This window comes from Diprion similis, chromosome 4 (assembly GCF_021155765.1).
Source record: "Diprion similis isolate iyDipSimi1 chromosome 4, iyDipSimi1.1, whole genome shotgun sequence".
Lineage (NCBI taxonomy): Eukaryota > Metazoa > Arthropoda > Insecta > Hymenoptera > Diprionidae > Diprion > Diprion similis.
In genome coordinates, this window is record NC_060108.1 from 24,339,479 (window position 1) to 24,361,570 (window position 22,092).

Below are 22,092 nucleotides of genomic sequence, written 5' to 3' on the forward strand. Positions count from 1 at the left end.
AATAAATCAGTAGTAGAATAACTAAACACCCGTCTTCGAGATGTGATTGAATATTATTATGCAGTGGAATTATGTGGTGTCAAAATTACACGGTAGTGATGCACGGAATATCTGCATATAATGGCCAGGGAATTGGTCAGCATTTTATATGCGTACATATATTTTGAAGGAAACTTAACGATCAGCGTACGTCATTATCTACCATCACCTACCATTACCTGTTATTGCTACACCGATAGTTCAGAGACGCCAATTGGACTACTGCTTGACCTTTGTACGCCATTAATGTTTGTTAGTGTTATTATTGTTTTCCATTTGCGAGAACGATGTTTTCATGTAGCTGTACTCTAAACGATATTTTTATCTCAACTCATTCCAAGAAAGGAATTAATGCAGATTTAGATGAATGTCGAAGGTATAAACAAAGAGCACTTAAAAAATAAATTTCGCAAAAGATGCATGTGAAAGGTGAACAAAAATCGCTAAGTTTTTCTATAGCACTCGTAAGAGCCGCCCACGTGTTCCTTGTTTTCGTAATAAATTTTATGGTCACCTGATATGTAAACCTGTTTTGTAATACTTGAGTCTAGCCCGGTAATGCAAGCGAGTATTTGTAGCCGGATATTTTACGTATACGATTAACAAACAAGGTTGTCCGCGACGCAATATACATACATAAGAAAAAAAATCGATCAATCGATCGGACGAACAGTGTAAAATTTCAACAATAAACGGATGCGTAAAGAGTTTCGTGCTTGCCGATTTGGAATTTTCCATACGGAGAAAGATAATCGTCGTAAATGAACAAAAAAATAAAAATGCGAGCGCAAAAATATCGCTGGACCAGGTATATGAAAGTGATTGGAAACATGTGATTGTTGCTTTATGTATCTGGTTTGCCAACGCGTGCAGGAGTTGAGCCCGTTTGCAAAGTATATCTGCACCTTTCGATCGTGGGCCGTATCATTAATCTAACGAGTTTGGGTTATATAATCCAAAATTACGACACGACGCTCGGATCAGATGTGGGATATTTGCCCGTCTCAAATTTCCACATTTTACGATTTGAGACGAGGACCCGTAGAGACGAGATCCGTCGTGCGCAACGTCAAGTCGGCAAAGTTCAACAAGTTGCGTTGTGCTCATTTGCTTGACGATTTATATACACGATGAGTACGTATAAACGTGGAACGTTGGAGTGGCGCTGAGAGCTGACGACGACGGTGCACTTATCTTCAACAATTTTTATCCGGGCTGACAGTCGGTCGTGTTTTTAAACGCCGCTGGTCAGCCTCGAACGTATATATATATATATATATATATAAGAAGAATATTAACGCGGAGTTGAAATCCCGGGCTTAAAATGAAGCCGGTTCTGAATTAGCTCCAAGCCAACTTTCGTTTGCTCCAAATGAGATCGCCGGACTGACAAAACGGGTAAAGTTGACAGGCAAGGTGTGGTCAGCGGCCCATTCTTGCCCTCCGGACACTCGTAACCTCGGCGAATATAATATCGTTGCTGAAATTATGTTTCGTCAATTTTTATCTCGACATGGCTTTCTTCTCGCGGTGCAAAATTCTCTTTCATTTTTTAAATTCCGTTCTCGTTTTCTATATCCAGAGATTGCAAGTTGCGAGCTATCGCTGCAGAGTCCTTATTACGTACGCAAGGAATCGACGAGTCTTGTATCCTTGATCTTCGGCACTCCAGGCGACGACGTTTGTCTAGCGACTACGTGGTTAGTACTTAGATACAGTTGAGCTCAACGCGGATATAATTTAGCCGGGTAATTGCGGGTGACATGACACGACGTCCGATTTATTCAAGGCTCTGCCCTCGCCAGAAGCGAAAATGTTTTTCAATCATCTCATTGTCAGTCGGCATCTGCGAACCCGGTCCTTCGTTTGCCTGTTATTGAATGGTGAGCGACTTACGGACTTACCGGTAAACAAGCTTTGAATGTAAATATGGACCAACGCTGTGAAAAATTTGCGCCCACATTGCACCTGTTCTAAGCGTAATTAAAACCTTGCCAAGTTTATAAACTCGACATGGAACCGGGTTCAAAGACCCGATGACGATTCCCATGTGCAACAACTCGATGCAGCCAATGGAGGACAGAAAAGGTCTTTTTTTAACGATGGAGCTGACTTTCACCAGCGATTGACATTCGGTGGTTTTTGCTTGCTTCAACTTTTCACGATATTCGAGAAACAGCGTGGAGAGAAGGTGAAGAAAACCGGAGACACGTTTCGCTAAATATTGGCAGAAAGCGGTGAACAGTTATGAACTCTGTGACCATAAACTGCGGAGGCGTGAAGCAGGGCGAATTAGAAAAACTGTCGAGTGATTTTCACGCTCTTTTCGAATCACTCCTTCAGTCATTTTCAGCGGATTTTTCCATCGCGTACAACGCAAGTATCTGTAATTTCTTTCCACGTGTTAAGTTCTCAGCAAAGTAACTCTGCGTAATATCGTGAAAAATTCAAAGTTTCAGCACCTTTTTTATATATACAACATTTCTAACATCTTTGATGATATACTATATTTATGCGATGTACCAACCCACGTCGTCATTTCAATACGATTAAAACTAATACCGCAGGCTTGTATTTTAATGAAATTCTGTGAGATGGCGATTGCGGAAATACGTGCAGTCGAGAATTTTGCTGGAGGGAAAAAAGGTCGGGATTTTGAAAAAACGGTCGCTGTTACACAACGTACCGATTTGTCGACAGCTCGATAAATTCGAGGATCTAAGAATATGTATACGAATTTTGTGAAAGATGTAAAAGTCGATGATCAAGTCGGTCTGAACAGCGGCACAAGTTATTCCGTGATTTATACCCTCCTGCGGGCTGACGAATAGCTGAATGAATCAAAAAATTGCATAGAGTTAAACTTTTGAGCTGAAATAATAATTGGTGTATTATTTGCTCCTCTGGCCCCGAAGATTAACTGAGTTCGCATTAGCCTACGCAACATTTTTGCAGCGGTTGATCATTACGCCGTCTACAAACCAGATTTTGCAAGGCTGTGTAGCAGAAAGAAAGTTAGATGATACATGCGAATATTTCGTAACACCTCTTATGCTCAGGATCCACTAGCGACCGTAATGCAAAGAGATCGTCCGCCATCCACCCACGCTCTTGTATTCCCGTTTTATCTGGATTTCCGTCTACGTTTATCGTGAGAAAAGTTCCCTCCCCTTTCCATCTTCGAGTACCACGTGATGAAGAAATAATGAAACATCCGATGGATTGGTTATGTAATTAAAAGGGTTATACTCTTTATCGAAAGCAAAACTGTAAAGAGGATAATTTGATTTCGAAAATAGCATTGGCTCAGAATGTTTTGAAAGACTTTTTGTCAGAGCTTGCAGCTTACAGTAATGAGATGAGAAGTGAAACATGTGTTGATGCTTTATCTTTGATCAAGCAAAAAAAAAAAACCCCCGATCATTTATTTTGCACATTTTATATCAATTGAAAGTTTTTGCAGAGAATTAAATTAGTGACAATTTGTTTGATGGTGAGTATAACGACAAACTGTCCGTTGCCGGGTTGAATTTCTAATTCCGTTAAGGATAGGTATCCCGATATTCATGTCCACGTTTGCATATTCTGCCACTCAGCTCCTGAATTAGGATGACCCTTGAACCCGGCGCACATCGAGCACACCACGAAAGTATATTAGGCTATAAAAATTCATCAGATTCACCAGACGCGTGCCTCAGTAGGTCTCCGGGCAGCTTTTTAAAAGCGAACTCGTTCCATTGACCCACTGGTACATTTTCGATAGACCACTCTCACGATTCTCGCCTCATGTCGCGCCTCACAACAACTGCTGACTTCTTCCGCATCCGAGAGCAATCGATGAATACAAATGAATTCATCCATCCGGCGTGGGCGTTGAATTTTGAGTCAGCCCAATTTTCCCTCCGTCCAATTATCGTGTTTTCTCTCCCCTTTCTGTATCCCTGCTTTTTTCAACTGAAATCTTCGACTAAAACTGAACCACGAAAGCGTCAATCTTGACTAATTATCCACGTCGATCTCTTTGATACGAAAAAAATAACAAGATCTCGTCTTTATACAAAGGTTTGACATTACCGGATCTGGGAAAGTAGAAGGAAATGAAGGATCTGGTAAACGACGACGAAAAAAACGGGTTCTACTTGCACAGGGAGAGTGAATGAAATTGGCGGCGTTGGAGACGCGTCGTGAATTCTGCAAGCAAAATTAATTACTACTTTATTGAACAGTTTTTGACCGTATTTATTACGTAAAGGTATCACGCCGCGAGCTAAGGAATATCACCAGAAGCAAGACAAGATCTCGTCCACGAGATTGATTGCATTTCACGATCGAGTGTTATTCAGCACGTTGTTTATTTGCTTAATTATTTTTTAATGTCACACCGATATAACCTTTCCCCGTAATGCTGGCTCAAATTATCGTCGATGGAATAAATTTTACGCCAACGGAAACCTGTAGGTGCCGAATAATTACGTCTAACACTTCCGGCTGGGTATTTACTGTACCACCTATGCCCCATGTGTAAATCGCACGCCATTACATTATACCTGCACACAACAATGCGATCTGTATCTAACACCGCGTCATTCTGTCGCGATTTGACTGTCAATAGATTTTTTGTACTCAGTTCTTGTTTTTCGTTCGTTTGTCTGACCGAAGGAACCTTGGTAGGTACAAATCCAAAGCGTTTCGCCGCACAGCAATCGATGTATATTAATTACTATAGTGGTGTTTCAATTTCTGGAGCGCGACTAAAACGGCGATTTTCCAATCTTTGTATTTTATTGATTGAAGGAAAACATTCCTCTTCTAAAATGTGAAAATTCGTAACGCATATTGTCGGAGAGTTTACAGGACGTAGATTGGATAAAAATGATTGAGGAAAGTAGGTAAATAAATAAATCGCCGGATAAAAATTACAGTTACACTAAATCTTTTTCCCACTCTTCTTATACTCATCTCTTAATTTTTATCGTTTGTTTGTTTTTTTCCAAAGCGGAGAAAGTTCCGAAGACACTATACACACCTATACCGACTGCGTTTTAATTACGTATTATTTTCTAACCAACTTTTTCGTGTCAGGTTCGACGCGGCGCCGATCCGGGCAGCCGGACATCGAAGACCGGGACGCGTATCCCGTCCTAGCCATAATGCCAAATAGACTGTTACTAAACAATGACTTCTTAACGGCTGATCAGAGCTAACGGTGCGGTAGGAAAATAGTGCAGTGGGTCAGCCGAGAAATCCTGCTTTCGTGCCTTCGTGCCTTCGGCTTCGACGCGTAGGAAGCGCAGCTCGCAGCGGGCCCAAAATGGCGGAAAAAGGGCCGCGTTTTTGAACGAGAGAACGAAGAGATACTCTCAATAAATTGAAATTCGGATCGTTACTGCGGCGCGATTTGTTCGAAAAGCTGTTTAAACTTTTATACTCAAACCTGTGGTTACGTCCACCTTACATAAACGATTCAATCCGTTGCATAATTCGACTCCGAGCAGCTCGAAGGGTTCGCGACCCGTTGCGCAAGCTCGATCGGCTCGCGATCTGAAGGGAGGCGATCGGTTCGGCGGCCGGAAAGCTGCGACGAATCCCTCGCGATTCCTGATTATTCGGTGGACCGTTTCCGCCCGTGACGACGAATCCGGCGGTGCGAAATGGAGGGGCGTTAAGCGATATGGACTCGGGGACTGGCTGGGACAGGGCAAGTGGCTCAACGGCACTCGGAGAACGCGCCGAGTTGATATAAAGGTCCGGGCTTCTCCTGTCTTCGCAACTGCGGCCGGACCACCGGACATATCGGAACGCCTTGCCGCTGCCCGCCACTCCACTTCAAAACATCATGTGAGTCAATTTTTCTGTCATTTTAACGCCGCGATGATACAGGCGAGGGAGGTTCAGAGTGTTTGGAGACTCAGTGCGGTTCGTTTGAGGCGGAAATCGGTTACGCGATTCAACGATTTTTCATTCAACTTTAAGGATGATATTTTACGTGTATATATTATCGGTCAACGCGTTGTGCGATTTCTAAAACTCGAGGAAAACGTTTTCGTTGGTCAATTTTCATGAGAGATGTAAAAAAGAGAGAAAGAGAGAGGGATATTGGTGTACAATCTTGATATGCGATTTTCATTTCATAGCGTTTGGTTTAGAATCCATGTTTGAACCCACACACGCGATTATTATGCGATTACGTAAATTAGACAATATTTTACATCTCACATGTCTTATTTGCCTCGTGAATCTGAATGAAATATATTATGCAAGTGAATTATATAATGAGCAACAAGAGAGGGTCATACGACACTAAATAGATGTATGCATTATATATTCTGATTGTATTTTTAGTTGCTAAATTTCGCTCACCACGTCCAATCAGCTTCTGCAAGCTGTGAATTTAGCTTCAAGCGACTCGGAGAAACTTCCGTTCCTATCCAGTAAAAAATTTATTGTTCTATCACATCGTATCTGCTGGGCAGGAAACTGCCTCGGTTCACTTGCTCCGGGTTATATAATTGCAATCCGATCTCCGTTCGGTTCACGCCAAATAAAGAGCCTCATAATTGCCTCGTCACTTTTGGAATATAGCGCTTTCTCATAATTAAGTATACCTACAAGGAATTATACAAGATGAAACCGTTGTAAAAACCGATCAATCATCCCTCATCCTTCTCCCCCAATAAGACCAGGGTCGTTATAATGACATATCCTAAACACTCAATTCCACTGTGACATTAATCGTGTGGCGGAATCAGCCTCGCCCGAATCACACTGTACGATTACGTTCTAATAATTATTCTATTGAATATGTATTGATACAGCCATATTTTCTACGGTTGAACGGCGCCCGATGCGAACGAGTAGGTGTAGCAGTATCACGGATAACGATCGGTAGTAGGAAGTGAGCTTTGAATAGCGTTACCTTCGCACGCTTTACTCGCATGCCTGTCTAATACACAAATTTATGACCGAGTGGTCAAAAGTGTGTCAGCAGCTCCAATTTGTTCCAATTATGCGTATCGCCGTTTCACTGAGCCTCCAGGATCGCCGATCTCCGGATCGAATCGTTCTCGTACTTCTCGGTTATTTACTCATGAATGTAAAGATACTTGCCTGCGATTTAATCCACTTTGCAGACGTATTCCGAACCGATCGCTATACGCGACCCACTTTCAGCCGCGTTTCACCTACACATGTGGATTATCGAGAGGATCGGTATACAAGGAGTCATCAACTTTTACTATTTCTCAAAATACGGAGTCGATTTCGTTGCATTTATCTTTTTATGACATCTCGTTTCAGAAACATTAACTGATCTTGGTATCCGGCGCTTTGACCTCAACACAGTTTCGTTAGAGTATCGCGAATTGGATTGTCAACAGTTGCAATGTATTCTTTGTTCTTTAGGCAGGTACATAAGACGAGGGAACAAAAATTTCTGCATGACAAAAACGAAACACGTGCCGTAGAGCGAGACAATAGACTCCGATCTTATCAGGGCGTCATGCATGTCGGAGATATGGAAAAAACGATTGGATTTCGTTGCGAAATTACGTAGTCATACGCAGTTCATAATTTGCTATCTCGAATATCTTGATCAAGTTTTTTCACTTTTTAATGTACGTAAAAACACTGCGTTTTTGTACTTTGAACGAAAACGTCTTGCTAAATTCTATGGATAAAAATTAATTTTTTCCTACTACTTTGTCAACTGGTTACCGATTAATTTTTTGCTGTACAATTGTAGAAAAGCGTTACAACGCCAACCAGGCAAGTTACGCAACATTGCATAACCGGCTGTACGATATGAAGAGTTGAAAAATTGCTAGCTGTCTTACAAGTAGAGAACCAGACGCGTATTTGCATCGATGGCCACTGTACACAGCTTCTCGTGTATAATAATTACCAATAAGAGGGTCAAAGGTTCCTCGAACAACGATCGACGTTCTCCGATGTAACTGGGTTCATCTGTCGCAATGCAAGTGACACAAGATCCACAAGATCCACAAGATCCGTATACATCTACAATGAACAATGAGTGATCGAGATTTAGTCAAGCTATGTGAAAATGCGTTAAGAATCGCTTCAGGCTTTGTAATTAGTATCTACAGTCCCGAATCAGATTCGATTGGCATTAATCTCTTCGCCTCACTAAGTATTCCATCAACATTTATCGACCTATTTCTTACACACTTGAGTTTTGATTATTCAATAAACTCGTGTTTCAAGTGTGGAAAAAAAGACGGAATAAATAAATAAAAAAAACATTAGAGGCAAAAGCTTCGGTCAAACTGTACGACAATTTGCGCAGCTTGCGATATAAGCGATGGCGGACGTTACCAGAGACACGGTGGGCGGATTGCGTTGTTGTCGCTTAATTTTTTTTTTCCGCGCCTTTCATTTTCGTTACTGGCTCTTTTTTTCCTCTTCGTTTCGATACCGCGTTCGGCGTTAACATTTGATCGAAATCTCGACAGGACTCTAGAGCATTGCATTGAGTCACGTGGCAGCCATGCGGACTCGTTTTTTCCGTTGGCTCGCCTTGAAACTAAAGAAAGTGAAAGGGTTACGGACTCGGAGATTTACCTCTTGATAGCTTGAAAAATAAGAGTGAAAAATATAACATGTGCAATAATGTTAAAGTGGAACCGTAGAGAGAGAAAAGTAAACAACAGGCGTTTACGCAATAATTATTTCGGTTAATTCACAACGCTTATCCACAAGATCTTTACGACCCATTTTGTTTGTCACTCGCTCTAGTGAGAATTGTACGTGAAATGATTAGTTATTTGTTGAAAAATAAAGTTTGTATCAAATATTACCTCCGGGACTATTGACAATAGATTAAAACCTGAATAGGTGTATAAACCTCATAAAGGAAAACTTTCCCTCCGAAGCGAATAGAAAGTAGAGTAAACCAGAATCGCGGGAGACACTCGGGCGGCTGATTTATGAGTCCGATCGCGCGTGAACGATATCCTTAATTTTTTGCTGTTATTTTTTTCTTAGCTTCTCTTTATCCTTCTCGTTTAGCACTAGGATTATCGGGGCGTGAACTCTATTCACACGTGCAATATTTATACGTCTGGATCTAATTGTATAATGAAACACTTACGTCCTTGTACAAGACGCTAATTACCACATGGTGTCAGCAGCATGTCTCTGCAATGATAATGTGCTCAAGCTGGCCTCATTTTCTCAACACAGCTGTATGGAAATGTTTCATTTCTGCAGCAACTTTCGAGTTCAACTTCATCCAATCTTTTTGTTATTTCTTTTTAAAAACTTCATCAATCGTGTACCGATGAACCTGAAAGAACGTGGTGTTAATGGAGTGAATAATTCTGCGATTTGCCTGCGTCATCATGATTTCATTTCCATTTAATTTTTCCGACACTTCCATATGCTAAACTTAAATACAAACTTTGCCTTTTCAATGCCACCATGACTCTACAAATTCGAATTCGGAGGTTTCGTTCAAGGGAAGAACAGATTTGGAGAGAGATGTAATTGTCATCGAACCAAGGATCCACAACTTGATGGTCATTTGCATTCTTCTGAATAAAACATTTCGATGAAAAATTATCCGTTCAATCATCGTCAAGATTAAAAATCGATAATCGAAGCTGCATAAATTCCGGCACATTTGCAGAACAGTTTCCTATTATAAAATATTCGAGTTCTGACGTAGTTACAATTATATAGATGTTAAAACGGAGCTATAGAGACTCTCAAACTTTAATCTCTGCCTAATAACCGCACTTAAGTGTAATATAATGATACAGAGGAGTTTAGAAATTTTCAAAAGTATGTTAGCTAATTTACACTGAAACGTATGGAAGTGTCTTGATGTACCGAATGAATACAATTTTACAAAGAAGCACGTACGTTTGTATACTTTAACGCGTACTTGGATACCTGCTCATCTCGCATGGAAATATTATGCAACTTTTTACTTTCTCCGACTTATTTACTGCACGGTATAACTTCAGGAATTCAAATGATTTTCCAGCTCAAGGTTTTCCCATTCATGCTATGAAGCTTTCATTGAACATAGAAAATTCTCAACACGTACCTAATTAGCGAGCGATTGATAAATTTTCTAACAATGCTAAAACGATAAAAAAATGAACAATATGACCAGAGGTGAATGAAATCTCCTCTTCTTTCACCCCAAAGAGGTTCGTCCAAAGTAAACGAGCGCATTAACGCTCAGTCAAGGGTGACTATACCAGAAAAAGAAGCCATGCGAGGTCTCAAATGCGATTCTGAAAGTGCGAATGCGTGAATACCTGCTTGCCAGTCTGGTCTCGAACGATTCTCGCCTCGAGCAGTGAAAGTTGAGTCCCGCGCAGTTGAACTCTGTAACTCGATTATAGTATCAAACAGTCACGTCTCACAATCAGAATCTTAATTAGGCAAAGTGTATTTGAACCAACACGTCCATCACAGGTGTGGATACCGGAATGTTTTCACATTGAAAATTCTATTTGCAGGTGGGTGGTGTGGTCAGTTCTCCTATTGCAAATCGCCTCCTTTGGCTACGCTGCAATTCCGGATCCACCGACAGCCAGGACGACCACAATCGGAGCTCGAAAGCTCGCCACCGCCGAGGATTGCTCAGGCGTCGTAGCCTTCTCTGCTTCTCACGGTCACATCAACGTAAGCATTGCTTAAAAAAATTATCAAACTAGAATTTCTGCGGAACACAGTGAACTGGACGAATAAGTTCCGATAATGAGTTAATTGCAAGCCGAAGAAGAATCTTCTTTTCGAAGCTTCCGTGCGCCTAAATTTGACCTGACCAATCAATGATCTCCTTCTTCAAGGATGCGAGGGTCGTGCTTTCGGAGACCCTGGTCAACAAAGGTGTCGGCTACGTGCCTACAACGGGCACATTCACGACGCACTGTCCAGGGCTTTACCAATTCAGCTTTGCCGGATACGGAAGTTCGGATTTGCGGTTGACTCTAAAGCGCAAAGGAAGCAAGAGCCAATCGTGGATTCCTGTGATCAGCGTTGGTCCTGGCGGAGGATCGAACCTGGTCCTCCTGGACATGGAGGCGGGCGATCAGCTTGCCGTCTTTGTTGAGTCGGGAAAAATTTCCGACGGCGCTACTTTCACCGGCCACCGCATGGCGAAGAAATGATGAACGGAAGGAAGCCCCACTTTCTCCGACTTCTGTGACCTTCTTGCTCTTTACTCTTCTTCTTCTTCTCCTTTTTCTTCGCTGTTTGTTCTTTTTATTTTTTCTTTAATTTATCTTTTGAATATTTTTTTCCGTTTTAACCGACGTAATTAAATCAAGTTAATTGCTATCTACGTCGTCGATTTGTTGCTGATCTCCAGTAACTGGTCAGAATATATTATGCGCACAATTCTTCAACGGATTTACAAATATCAGTTATACTCGATTCTAAAACTACCAAAACCAATGCGGAATGGATTTAAAAATGCCGAAAATGTTCTAACTTCAGAAAAATTTTAATATTCATCGGTATTTTTATAGCCAGCTCTTGGTCATTTGGTTAATCAATGTGTGACTAGGTGAGCACTTTATACAATCCCCCAAAAATTAGAGACTACTTTTAAAGCCGATATATAGTGACAGGAATCTCGACAGCCAATTTGTGAATGCAAAAAAAATTAATAAGCTATCAGTGTCGCCGTCAGCAAAATGAAGAAAAAATATTGAACTAAGAAAAATCAAAAGTTCAAGAAAAAAAAAGAAAGATATGTTAATTTGCACAGGTTTTTACGAAGTCGTAGATTTCGATCACCGGCACTTTGAATACTTTCGAAACATTCCCACCATAAATTTTTAAATGTCAATTGGCACGTCCATGAACTTTGGCTGTCGCTTTGTTATATTATTATAAAATGATATATATATATACATACTTATTTTATTACATAGAGACGTTGTAAATATTGAGTTACATTATCTGAGCACGATTCTGCCGACTTAATTTTATTGTTAGCGTTTTTAATTCGGATATCAAAAATCTTTTGACACGTGAGAACCAAGAGACACAATAATATTTCTATATCGATTGAAAATGGCTGTACTACACTGTGATAGCTTACCTTTGACTTATAATCATCTCAATCCTATATTCTGCAACTTTTTTCCCCCTCTACAGATAATTTTGCGATTCTTTGCAACTTATTCTGAGAACTATCGATTAGTTTTAGATTTTTCACAATTATTTAAACATGTTTGAATAATAGATAATTGTATTTCACTTCTGACAGTGGCTTCAAAGAATCGTAAAATATCCTTCACGCCTCGTCTTGCAATATTGCAACAAATCTTTATTTTTTACTGTTCTATTCTTTTCTATCTCCTCTGTCCTTTTTTTCTAGTCCTTCCTCAATCGTCTATTTTACACTTCTCCTGTTTCTTCTTTTTGATCTTGAGAACTGTCAATTTCGAACCACCTCTGGTCCTTTTTTCTTGTTCTATCTCCTCTTCTATCTACTCTTCCTTCTGCTTTTGACTCTTTACTCTTTACTCCGTTTACTCAACAATTTTCTCTACCCTTTTCTGAATATTTCTTCGTTTCCCTCTTTAGTCTTGCTATTTTTTTATTCTGATCTATTTTTCTCTTTTCTAGCAATTTTACTCTCCTTTTCTTCTTTCTTCCCTTTAGAATTCTACCCGCAGAAAATGGTACTCTACTTTTATCTGTGTGTTCACTACTCTTGTGTATGCTACAATCCATGTTCCGAAAATGAACAATTTTCCTTTTCTTACTCTTTTTCTTCTTTAATTCTTCGTCACGATAATCTTCAATTTTCACACGGCAAAAATGAACTCTTTTCTTCCCTTTTTCAATTTTACTGTGCTATTCTTTCTTCAACTATATTTCCGTCTCCCGTTTCTTCTCTATACTTCCACTATGACCAACCAATATTATGATCTCAAAATTCTGCCAAATCTTGCCAAGAATAACAAAATTTCTATTTTCATTTAATCTTCGGCAGCTTTTCTTCTATGTTTTCATTTCTTTTTTTTCTTTTTCGATCTTTTCTAGCCTGTCTTCTACTTCTACTTCACTCTTTATCTTTCTTTCAGGCAATTTTCTATCAAGTTCTATTCCTCCTCTTTATGTTTATGTCTTGACCGCTTTCTTTTTCTGATTTTTTCTATACGGCTATTTCTTCCTCAGCAAACTTTTACGTGACTCTTATTACAATCCAACTTACTACCTGTACCTGAAATTTCAAGTTCTTCATGGAATCTTAACAAATTTAATGCATTCCTAAATATTTATCTATCTAAGAAAATAACTTCATCATCTTCGATCTGTCCGTAGAAATATTACTTGATCTATCAAAAACTTACAAGTACTTCTCTATACCTTACAGCATTTTTCTGTCCTTTAAATTTTAACAAACCTTTTACAACTCTTCTCTGAACCGCTTTTCTATACTCTGGCTGCAATCTTCAGCGATCCTTTTATCCTTACCTCTGTTTCTATTTTCTATCTATCTAAAACTACATAACTGTATTTTTTTCACTTTTATCTCTTACTCTTCGTATTTCTCCGTTCTATTCCATTCTATTATGTTCTATTCTATTCTACTCTCTGCAATTCTACTCTATTCTATTCTATTCTATTTATTTTCTTCTTATCTCTTCCTCCTGGAATCTTTCCCCTACGTTTCTTTTTTTCTTTTTTCTTCTTTTTCTCTCCTTTTTTTCACCCTTCAGACTTTTCTTTTTTCCTGACTTCATCTTTTACCTCGTCTAGAGCTTATCTTCTACCCCGTCAATGTATAAAGCACTGTGGAATGATGATAGTCTTACCGCATCTGCACAATAAACATCTCTACTGAACAGTATTACAACTGATTCTTAACAAAAATGATAAGTCTGGCTTTGCACAAACTATCCAAGTAAATAATTGCAATAATTGTTAATCACAGAATCACCGTTTCTAATTCTGCATATCACACTCGGCTCACAATTCAGCTTTATGACATCCGAACCTTTTACCACATCTAAACTTATCTTGCTCTTATGTCTTTCTCTAGATCTAATATTGCGCTCACTACACCATCTATCCTCGTCTCTACTATTTTTCCACCTACTCTTCCTCGACTAGCCTTTCTCTTCGTCTGTTTCTTCCTCCCGTTTCTGGACCTAATTTTTCCCATATACTTTATTTTCCTTTCTTTTATACTTTTTATCTCATCTACGAAATCTCCTCTACTTTCTCGACTATGAAATAAGATTCTACTCCATACGTCCTGCCTGACGATCTCGATTCCTTCTAAACCTTCCACCTTTTTTCTTTCTTTATTTCCTTAATACTTATTTGCCACGTCCTTTTTCTTTCTCAGATTCTGCAACTCTTTTTATTATCTCTACTCTTTACTTCGCCTGAACTTTGAGTCGTTATTTTTTCTCCGCATTTTCGACTGATCTTTTCTTTCACTAAGTTCTATACAATTCTTAATAGAATGAAGAAAAAAAAAAAAATAACATGCGTGTAGATAAAAAAGATACTACGAAAAACCCAATGCTGTGATTATCGTATACTAAACGTACCCTTACTACGTCTGCATGCTTTACTATTGCTATAACTCGTACAATTTACTCTTGATACTGTTATTCTTATAGTTCTTGTACTTTTACTGTTATGCCCTACTTTTATACTCTCCCTTAATTATACGTGTGTACGTACCTACTTTCGATGTATGTTTTAACATGAAAATTTCGTAGGATATCCTTTAAGGCCTGAACTGTTAACGATCGTGTCTTTTTTTCTTATCCTATTACGACTGACTGTCTTTTCGTAAGTATCTGTTATCACCCCACCTGACTCTCTATAAACTATACTATTTTTTGTAATAAAATGTGATTTTTATCCTAATCTAAAGCATTTCAATTATTGTAATAAGACAATATTCACTTTCCTTAACCATTTTTTCCTCTTCTTACACGAAATATCAATGTTCGGAATTTTCATCTCTACACTCTTTAGCCTGTCTTAAATTCTTGTATTTCAACACTCATGCTATGCTTGCGACAAACTTGTTTTTCCTTCGATAACTGCCTATGGATTCTTTCACTATTTTTATTACAGGCAACGTAAGTTCTACACCTGTTACTCACAAATTTCTCTTTAGAAACATTGACATATTTCTATTTACTTTCGTACCTGTTGAATAATAATTATACTCGTTACTTTGTTTATCACGTGAAAGTTTTCTATTTGCTATTAAACTCTGTCTATTTTTCGGTGATTTTTTTCAACCAGCTTCTGTAACGACTGTATCATTTCTTTTCAATGATCACCGTCATTACAAATTTCTTTTTTTCCTGATGCTATCACAGGTAATTGATTTATATTTTTTCAGTAGAAACCTAAACCGATTTATTCTCCATCTTGATTATATTGCAATTCATATATTTAAATTGAAACTCGACCCGATATACGTCTACGATATCAAATCGGATTATTGAAACGGCACATTTAATTCTATATATATATTATACATACAACACATATGCACAAGTGTGAAAAATAAATGCTTATATCCAGCTAAATGTCGAGCACTTGTATAATATAAGTGTATAACGGGATAATATTCGATACAAACATGTTACGCACAATAAACTTGAACCTAAGCATGCATTACAACTGCCTACTCTTTGTTTTTTTTGTCTTATCGATGTTGAATCCCACCGTTTTATAAAGAAAAAGAAAAAAAAAAATACGCGCGACAAAACTGGAAAATTCAAGTTTCGACTTAAATCAGCAAAGTAACCGGCGCCTGATTGAGATTCCCGTAAGTATCGAGAACAGGGTAGACCTCCTCGTTCAAAAACTCTTCAACCTGCTCCGGCGCCCTCCCGACGAAAGTTGAAGGATCCAAAAGGCCGTCTAGCTGTCCAATAATCGGTGCAAAGTACGGATCGTTCCTGATCCTTTCAACCAAGTCGTTGTCCAATCCATGCTGTTTGACCTGGGCTCCAGCCTGATGCGAAAGGACGCGAATCTTCTCGTGGCAAACCTGAATAAGCACGTCGAAGTGTCTGTTTTTCTTTTACAATACAATTTCTCCAGCCCAGAAAAGGGAGGAGAAGACAAATTCGGAAGTGAAGTAAAATAGTTTAGCGAAAAAGCGGAAAATGATACAAGGAGAAAATAATCACCTGTCTATCTCCACCAGCCTTGACCATCGCCATTATCACATTCTCCGTCGACATGAACGGTAATTCCTGAGCGACGTGTCGCGCAATGACTTTCGGGTAAACTACCAGACCTTCGGTGATGTTTTGCAGGGTCATGAGAACGGCGTCCGCGGATAGAAAGGCTTCAGCAAGGGTGATCCGCCGGTTCGCAGAGTCGTCAAGGGTCCGTTCCATCCATTGGGTTGCGGCTGTTTGCAGCGTGTTACTCGCCAGGGTCATCAGGTGACGGGCGATGCTGCAACACCTTTCGGACCGCATTGGATTCCTCTTGTAAGGCATTGCGCTCGAGCCTATTTGCGTCGTCTCGAAGGGTTCCTCCACCTCCTTCATGTTTGCCAGCAAACGAATGTCACTGCAAATCTGGAAGACATGGAATATGCGGTTTCGTTCTCTTCTTATTGGGCGAAATAACTTGGTGTCGGATTTGTTGAATTTTACCTTGGAGAACTTACAGAATGTGTGATCAATCGTCGTTTTACAATCAGTGGTGAACGAGATACTCACCTTGTGGACCGTGGATCCTAGAGAGGCGAGTACGTTGATGCATTCAGCGTCGACTTTCCTCGAATAAGTCTGACCAGTAACCGGATAGCACTTCTCAAAGCCGGCCATTTTGGTGACCAGAAGATCGAGCTGTTTTACTTTCTCTCCGTCACCTTTTTGCAACGAAGTTAATTTTCAAGAATTTCTTTTTTTTGGTAGGCTAAGCTGAAGAGTAGCTCAAAGCAATTTTCTCAATTTGCAATGTGTGATTTTAAGACTTACCGTCGAAGAGCTGAAGGAAAGAAGCCTGCGTTCCTGTGGTTCCTTTGACTCCGCGGAATCTAAGGTCATCCCTCGCTCTACGAAGAGCTCTCTCATCCATGAGTAAATCGTGGAGCCAGAGACTCGCTCTCTTTCCAACCGTCGTCAGTTGGGCTGGTTGAAGGTGAGTAAATCCAAGAGTGGGCAGCGACCGATACTCGTAAGCAAATTTAGACAGACGAGCCAAAACGCCACCGAGTTTTGGGAGGAGGAGGTTAAATCCGGTACGAAGGATCAACAGGTCCTTCAAAAAAACATTCCGTCAGTATGCTACTACATTCATATCCTCTCTCTCATTATCATCATTTTCCCAATCCAACAGACTCACAGCGTTGTCTCCAACGTAGCAGCTAGTGGCTCCCAGATGAATGATGGGGGCAGCTTTGGGGCACTGATTTCCGAATACGTGAACATGAGCCATGACATCATGCCTGGTCTTCCGTTCCTCCGCTGCAGCAGCCGAGAAGTCTATGTCATCAAGATGCGCCTCCATTTCGGCGATTTGATCGGGGGTGATGTTCAGCCCTAGTTCCTGAAACGCAAAATGTGTTTCAAGGTTGGTTCCGAAGGTGATTCATAGGCGTTGGAAACAAAACTGGAAGTCATCGCACCACAGCTTAAAATTGATCAATGGAGTTGTGAACAGGATGGATCTACAGATAGGCAGACAGTTGTAGCGTACGTAGTAGTATCGTCATTCATTGTGCATTCGTGAGTAGGTAACCAATAGTAAATTCATTCCAAGAAACGTGGATACCAACATACTTTCGGAATTACCTCACCTTATCAATACAGCGTGAATCATTTTATCGAGAGATAATGAGGCGAGGTATTCAAAATGACCGGTTTTATGTTGTTAGCGGTAATTTTTTGGCTACATATGGAAAAACGAAAGGATATCATGGCTACGTGAGGTGAATTTGAAACCGAGAAAGGTTTAATGTAATTCAAATTACAGGCATCTTTCAACGACGACGACGAAAAGTGGGCCAAGCGTATCACCTACTCAGTTTCCAACATGTATTTGAATTACCAAAAGATAAGCGATAAGAGAACCTCATCGCGGCAATTGCGCCTGCGCCCAACTCTACTTTTTGTTTCATCCAGGCTATGCGAGGCTTTTCATAAGATTAGATAAACAGGGCTTGGTCTTGTATAGAGTAAAGCTAGCGTGCAAAGCAGATGTCTTTTACCGATTGTTTTTGCTCGGTTACGGTACAGTGTTGTGCAGTGTAGTTTTAGTCATCGGGTGATATACGGTTCATTCATTCGTCACACTAAACCGGACTGTCTTTTTCTCATCCGCCAAGATGATGTCCATACAAACGATCGGCGGGATAGTATTGAAAGTGCTGAAACTGGTGAGGAAACTTTCGCTAAAGAGTTTGAAGTTTTCTTCACGGAATTTGCGATCATCTATATTTGTCACTGACATCTCAAAGTCTTAAGGTCTAAAGGTGTCATAAATGCAATAAAGATCCACAGTAAAAAGCGTGCGACTGATAAAGATAACTTTTCGAAAACGTGTGCTGTATTGTTCAAGAAAGTGAAATTTTTCATAGTAGTCACTATCATTGGCTCGGCCTGAGAAAAATCTGAGATAACAATTTGTCACGCATACAGGTTTTAACGAAACTATGAGTCAACCGGTCTGCTATCTACATTAATCAGTGAAGAACTTGTAGTTCTAAATAGTTGGGTTACAATGAAACCGCCGTTTCAATTCATGATATTCATCGGACAAACACGTTTCGAGTTTTCAAGGCAATCATAGCAATTCACAGATTAGAATAATCTCATTAGGTTACCTGCAAGAGCAGTATGTGGGATACTTTCAATTCAATACTAAAATTCAAATAATTCATGGAAAATTTGAGATGAAAAATGAAATGTAGAAAAAATTGTAACTTCAACGGTGAATCATTTTTGCTCCGCCGTATCGGCAAGCGATAAGCAACTAATGTTTGTACGGTGTGATATCACAACGCATGACACATTAACGCACGTTCACCATTTCACTCTTACCCAGCTCTTTCATTGCCTTAGAACACCTGCCAACCAGCACCTCAATTTCAACGTACCGACTAGAAAGCTACGTTAGAATAATGAAAAACCGAAATGCAATTTACGTGTTAAACAATTACCGAAAAAAATTTCTCTAGATTTTGCTATATTGCCAAAAAAATATAATATGCTAGCTTTACCACCACATGATTAACGGTCAGATTAATAACTGATCAACGAATTTGTACAACGTTTAACTGAAATCAATTTGTCACAGGTGATCAACTTGATCATCATTATTCTTTACCGAACGGGATACGGTGGTGAATTCCTCGGTGTTGGAGGAACATGGAACTTGAACGAGGATAAGAATCCTGATGTCGAAATAGTTGCATCGGGTATCTTCGTTGGATTCTTCATCTACACTCTCGTTGTGATGATCACCTTCTGCTTCGGCAATACGGACCAAAGTAAATCGCTAGTGGTAAGTCTAGTGCCAATCATTTGTATGTTTAATTAAACATAGCTCAAGCCATCCTAAACTTTAATCTACAGCTGTGATGCGTCTGACTTTTCAACTACTGCCAATCCACAAAATTTTATCTCTTTACAGGAAATCATCATGAATTTCGTTGGAATGTTCATGTTCATCGCCGTTGGTGCAATCGCGCTTCATTATTGGCACGGGTATCAAAGTGAGCACAAGTACTTGCACGTGTCATCTGAAAGACAGGTAACGTTTGAAAAACTTAGGGAAATTTAGGAAAAGCTGATGAATGATTCAAACATTCCTTCAAATTACAGGTTGGGTTGGCTTTAGGGTCACTCTGTGTCATCGAAGGAGCCGCCTACCTTATCGACCTCGTCCTGTCGGTACTCGAATACGCAAACGAAGTTTTGAACTAAAGGAGAATGATCCTCGACGATGATGTCTTAATAATGTAAAAAAAAAAAAAAAAAAACTGGAAGCACCTCAGCCGTGTTTCTTCATTCAGTTTGCAGACTTCACATTCTCATTATCATCCGCAGGCTCTCAGCAAAGTAGGCATACCCCGGCATGTATATGCAGTGCTTTTAGAAGAAAGTTGATCCCAGCAAATCGATCTACCCCGAAGTTTTGCATAATCATAATATTCTACGATGTATACGTGCACAATCTCTCTATCGTCAAAACATCACCGCTGTTTCGTTTCATCACACATTTTTTGCACAATTTTTATAATCGAGAAAACATTTTTAAACTTTATATATTCTGTGACAGATTTTTCAAGCTCACTTAATTTTATTTTTACCGGACATGACGTTTCAGCAAAGTTTACCGAGAATTTAAGAAAACTTATCGTGTGTTTATAACACCTGAATCAAACATATAATATTGTCGCGAAATATTATGCAAAATCTTAGTACAAGTTAGAAATTGTAATATTTTTATAATACATAAATTTGAATATCTATAAGGTATTACATTATATGATGTAGGTATATAATATGTATTATTTTACGTATCATAAGTACAATTAACGATTATAACAACCCAATTATATTTTACTTCATTTTTTTTTCAATCTACCGATCGCCCCATTCACGCTTTGTGCAGAAGCGTTCGATTCTGTAACGAGTCACTCGATCAAACATGTCGCATAAGATTGCGAATTCATGTACAGCCCGATAGCTTAACAGGTGTTCAAACTTGTGCAATTTCATCTTTTTGTACATTACATAATGTATATGCATGAAACCATAAACCCGAGCGTGTGTTTGAGTTAAAAATAAAGCTGACGCAGGGTTAAAATTTTCGACTTCCATCAACCTATGACATTCAAATTAACGCGCATTTTGGATTGATGGGTATGAAATTAATGCGACTATAAGAAAAGTTGGTCGAATATTTGTAGCGATTTCTCTGAAGCTAACTGTCGTCGCGCTCATTCTGATCATCGTCGGTTTTTTCTACGGGCCTCACCGCTATCCAGCAGCACAAAACGGGGTCGTATACTATCCGGTAAATGACCAAGTCCGAGAGAAAAAAAAGGACGTTCAGAGCCAAGAGGCCGATGAAGAGCTCATCGATTTTGTTACCGCTTCGCTGCTTCACCGACACGCAAATTCCAGCGACCAAAATTGCTATACATAAAACGTCGAAGACGGCTTCCTGAAAGAGAGTATAATAGCTGCATTGGTACTTCGTCTATAGAGTCGAGACAATATTTTCATTGATTCATACGTACACTGAATTCGTGGACCTTTCTGGTCACGTGGGACACGATGAAGACAGTAGTGATCACGAGACTGGTGCCACATGACATTAACGCCACAACCAATGCCCCTCGTGGCCAAGAATCGACATCCATGAAACACGCAGCGACGATGGACACCAAACATGTAATCTATTTTTGAAATATGATCTGCTCTTGGAAATTTGGAAACGCGAAATTTTTTGAGTTTTGTTACGAAATAAAATAACTTCGTTTATTTGTTTTTCCTAACCCATTCCAGTAGCTTCGTGCACACTTTGCTGCTGCGAAAAAAAACCGGATTCATCGGTAGGTAATTTTTACAAAGCTTCCAATCGTCACTTCAATTTTCACGAAGGTTCGATCTTCTCGCCTGGATCTCACGCCACTTAAAATCGTTGAAAAAATTTGAAGAAACGAACTGTCAGCGTCGAAGTTTAGCCTAAAAGTATATCTGCAAGACGCAATATTTAACGCTATGGCAATAATTGAGCTTGTCAACTACGGACTAATCGGATTCAAGTTAGCCGAAGCCGTAAGTAAAAAGCGCAAGCATACGCATTCACTGATCGCGTAATGAGACTCGACACTGATTGAATGCGGTAAAAATATTATACGTTCGCTGCAGGGCTTGTGTGCCATCGGTTCTATCTTCGTGAGTAATTCGCGAATGAGCTACTGGAACGTTCCTGTATTCACGCTATTGGTCGCCAGCACGATGGGCTACATCTTAATATTAATTGCATTGATATTCGTCGGGCTGTCTGGAAAGCCGTATCATTTTGTGGTAAAAAACCGTAAATGGTTTG

General features: G+C 39.7%; 4 protein-coding genes and 1 long non-coding RNA gene across 5 annotated transcripts in view; 2 read left to right on the forward strand and 3 right to left on the reverse strand.

The window, feature by feature from the left end:
- Window positions 1-3,721: 3,721 nt before the first annotated feature.
- LOC124405819 lies at window positions 3,722-15,141 on the reverse strand. The gene is made up of 3 exons (XR_006929141.1): window positions 14,355-15,141; window positions 12,517-12,527; window positions 3,722-3,732 (listed from the first exon to the last, which is right to left on the reverse strand). It is a non-coding gene; the product is annotated as an uncharacterized LOC124405819 (long non-coding RNA).
- LOC124405814 (complement C1q-like protein 3) lies at window positions 5,725-11,708 on the forward strand. The gene is made up of 3 exons (XM_046881037.1): window positions 5,725-5,877; window positions 10,530-10,695; window positions 10,863-11,708. Coding segments are annotated over exons 1-3 (489 nt in total). The 5' UTR covers window positions 5,725-5,875; the 3' UTR covers window positions 11,184-11,708.
- A 233-nt stretch (window positions 15,142-15,374) lies between the features above and the next one.
- Window positions 15,375-22,092, reverse strand: part of LOC124405808 (adenylosuccinate lyase) — a 28,559-nt gene continuing 21,841 nt past the window's right edge. Inside the window, exons 2-6 of the mRNA XM_046881026.1 lie at window positions 17,374-17,577; window positions 17,007-17,289; window positions 16,746-16,897; window positions 16,203-16,601; window positions 15,375-16,060 (exon numbers count right to left, since the gene is read on the reverse strand). Coding sequence (XP_046736982.1) covers window positions 15,797-16,060; window positions 16,203-16,601; window positions 16,746-16,897; window positions 17,007-17,289; window positions 17,374-17,577 — 1,302 coding nt within the window. The 3' untranslated portion in view covers window positions 15,375-15,796. The remainder of the gene's footprint in view (window positions 16,061-16,202; window positions 16,602-16,745; window positions 16,898-17,006; window positions 17,290-17,373; window positions 17,578-22,092) is intronic.
- Window positions 18,205-19,992, forward strand: LOC124405815 (protein snakeskin). Its single transcript, XM_046881038.1, has 4 exons — window positions 18,205-18,406; window positions 19,327-19,533; window positions 19,663-19,782; window positions 19,854-19,992. The coding sequence occupies exons 1-4, from the start codon at window positions 18,356-18,358 to the stop codon at window positions 19,953-19,955; spliced, it is 480 nt and encodes a 159-aa protein (XP_046736994.1). The 5' UTR covers window positions 18,205-18,355; the 3' UTR covers window positions 19,956-19,992.
- Window positions 20,598-22,088, reverse strand: LOC124405818. Its single transcript, XM_046881041.1, has 3 exons — window positions 21,537-22,088; window positions 21,278-21,436; window positions 20,598-21,201 (listed from the first exon to the last, which is right to left on the reverse strand). Exons 1-3 carry the CDS (start codon window positions 21,588-21,590, stop codon window positions 20,959-20,961), a joined length of 456 nt encoding a protein of 151 aa, XP_046736997.1. The 5' UTR covers window positions 21,591-22,088; the 3' UTR covers window positions 20,598-20,958.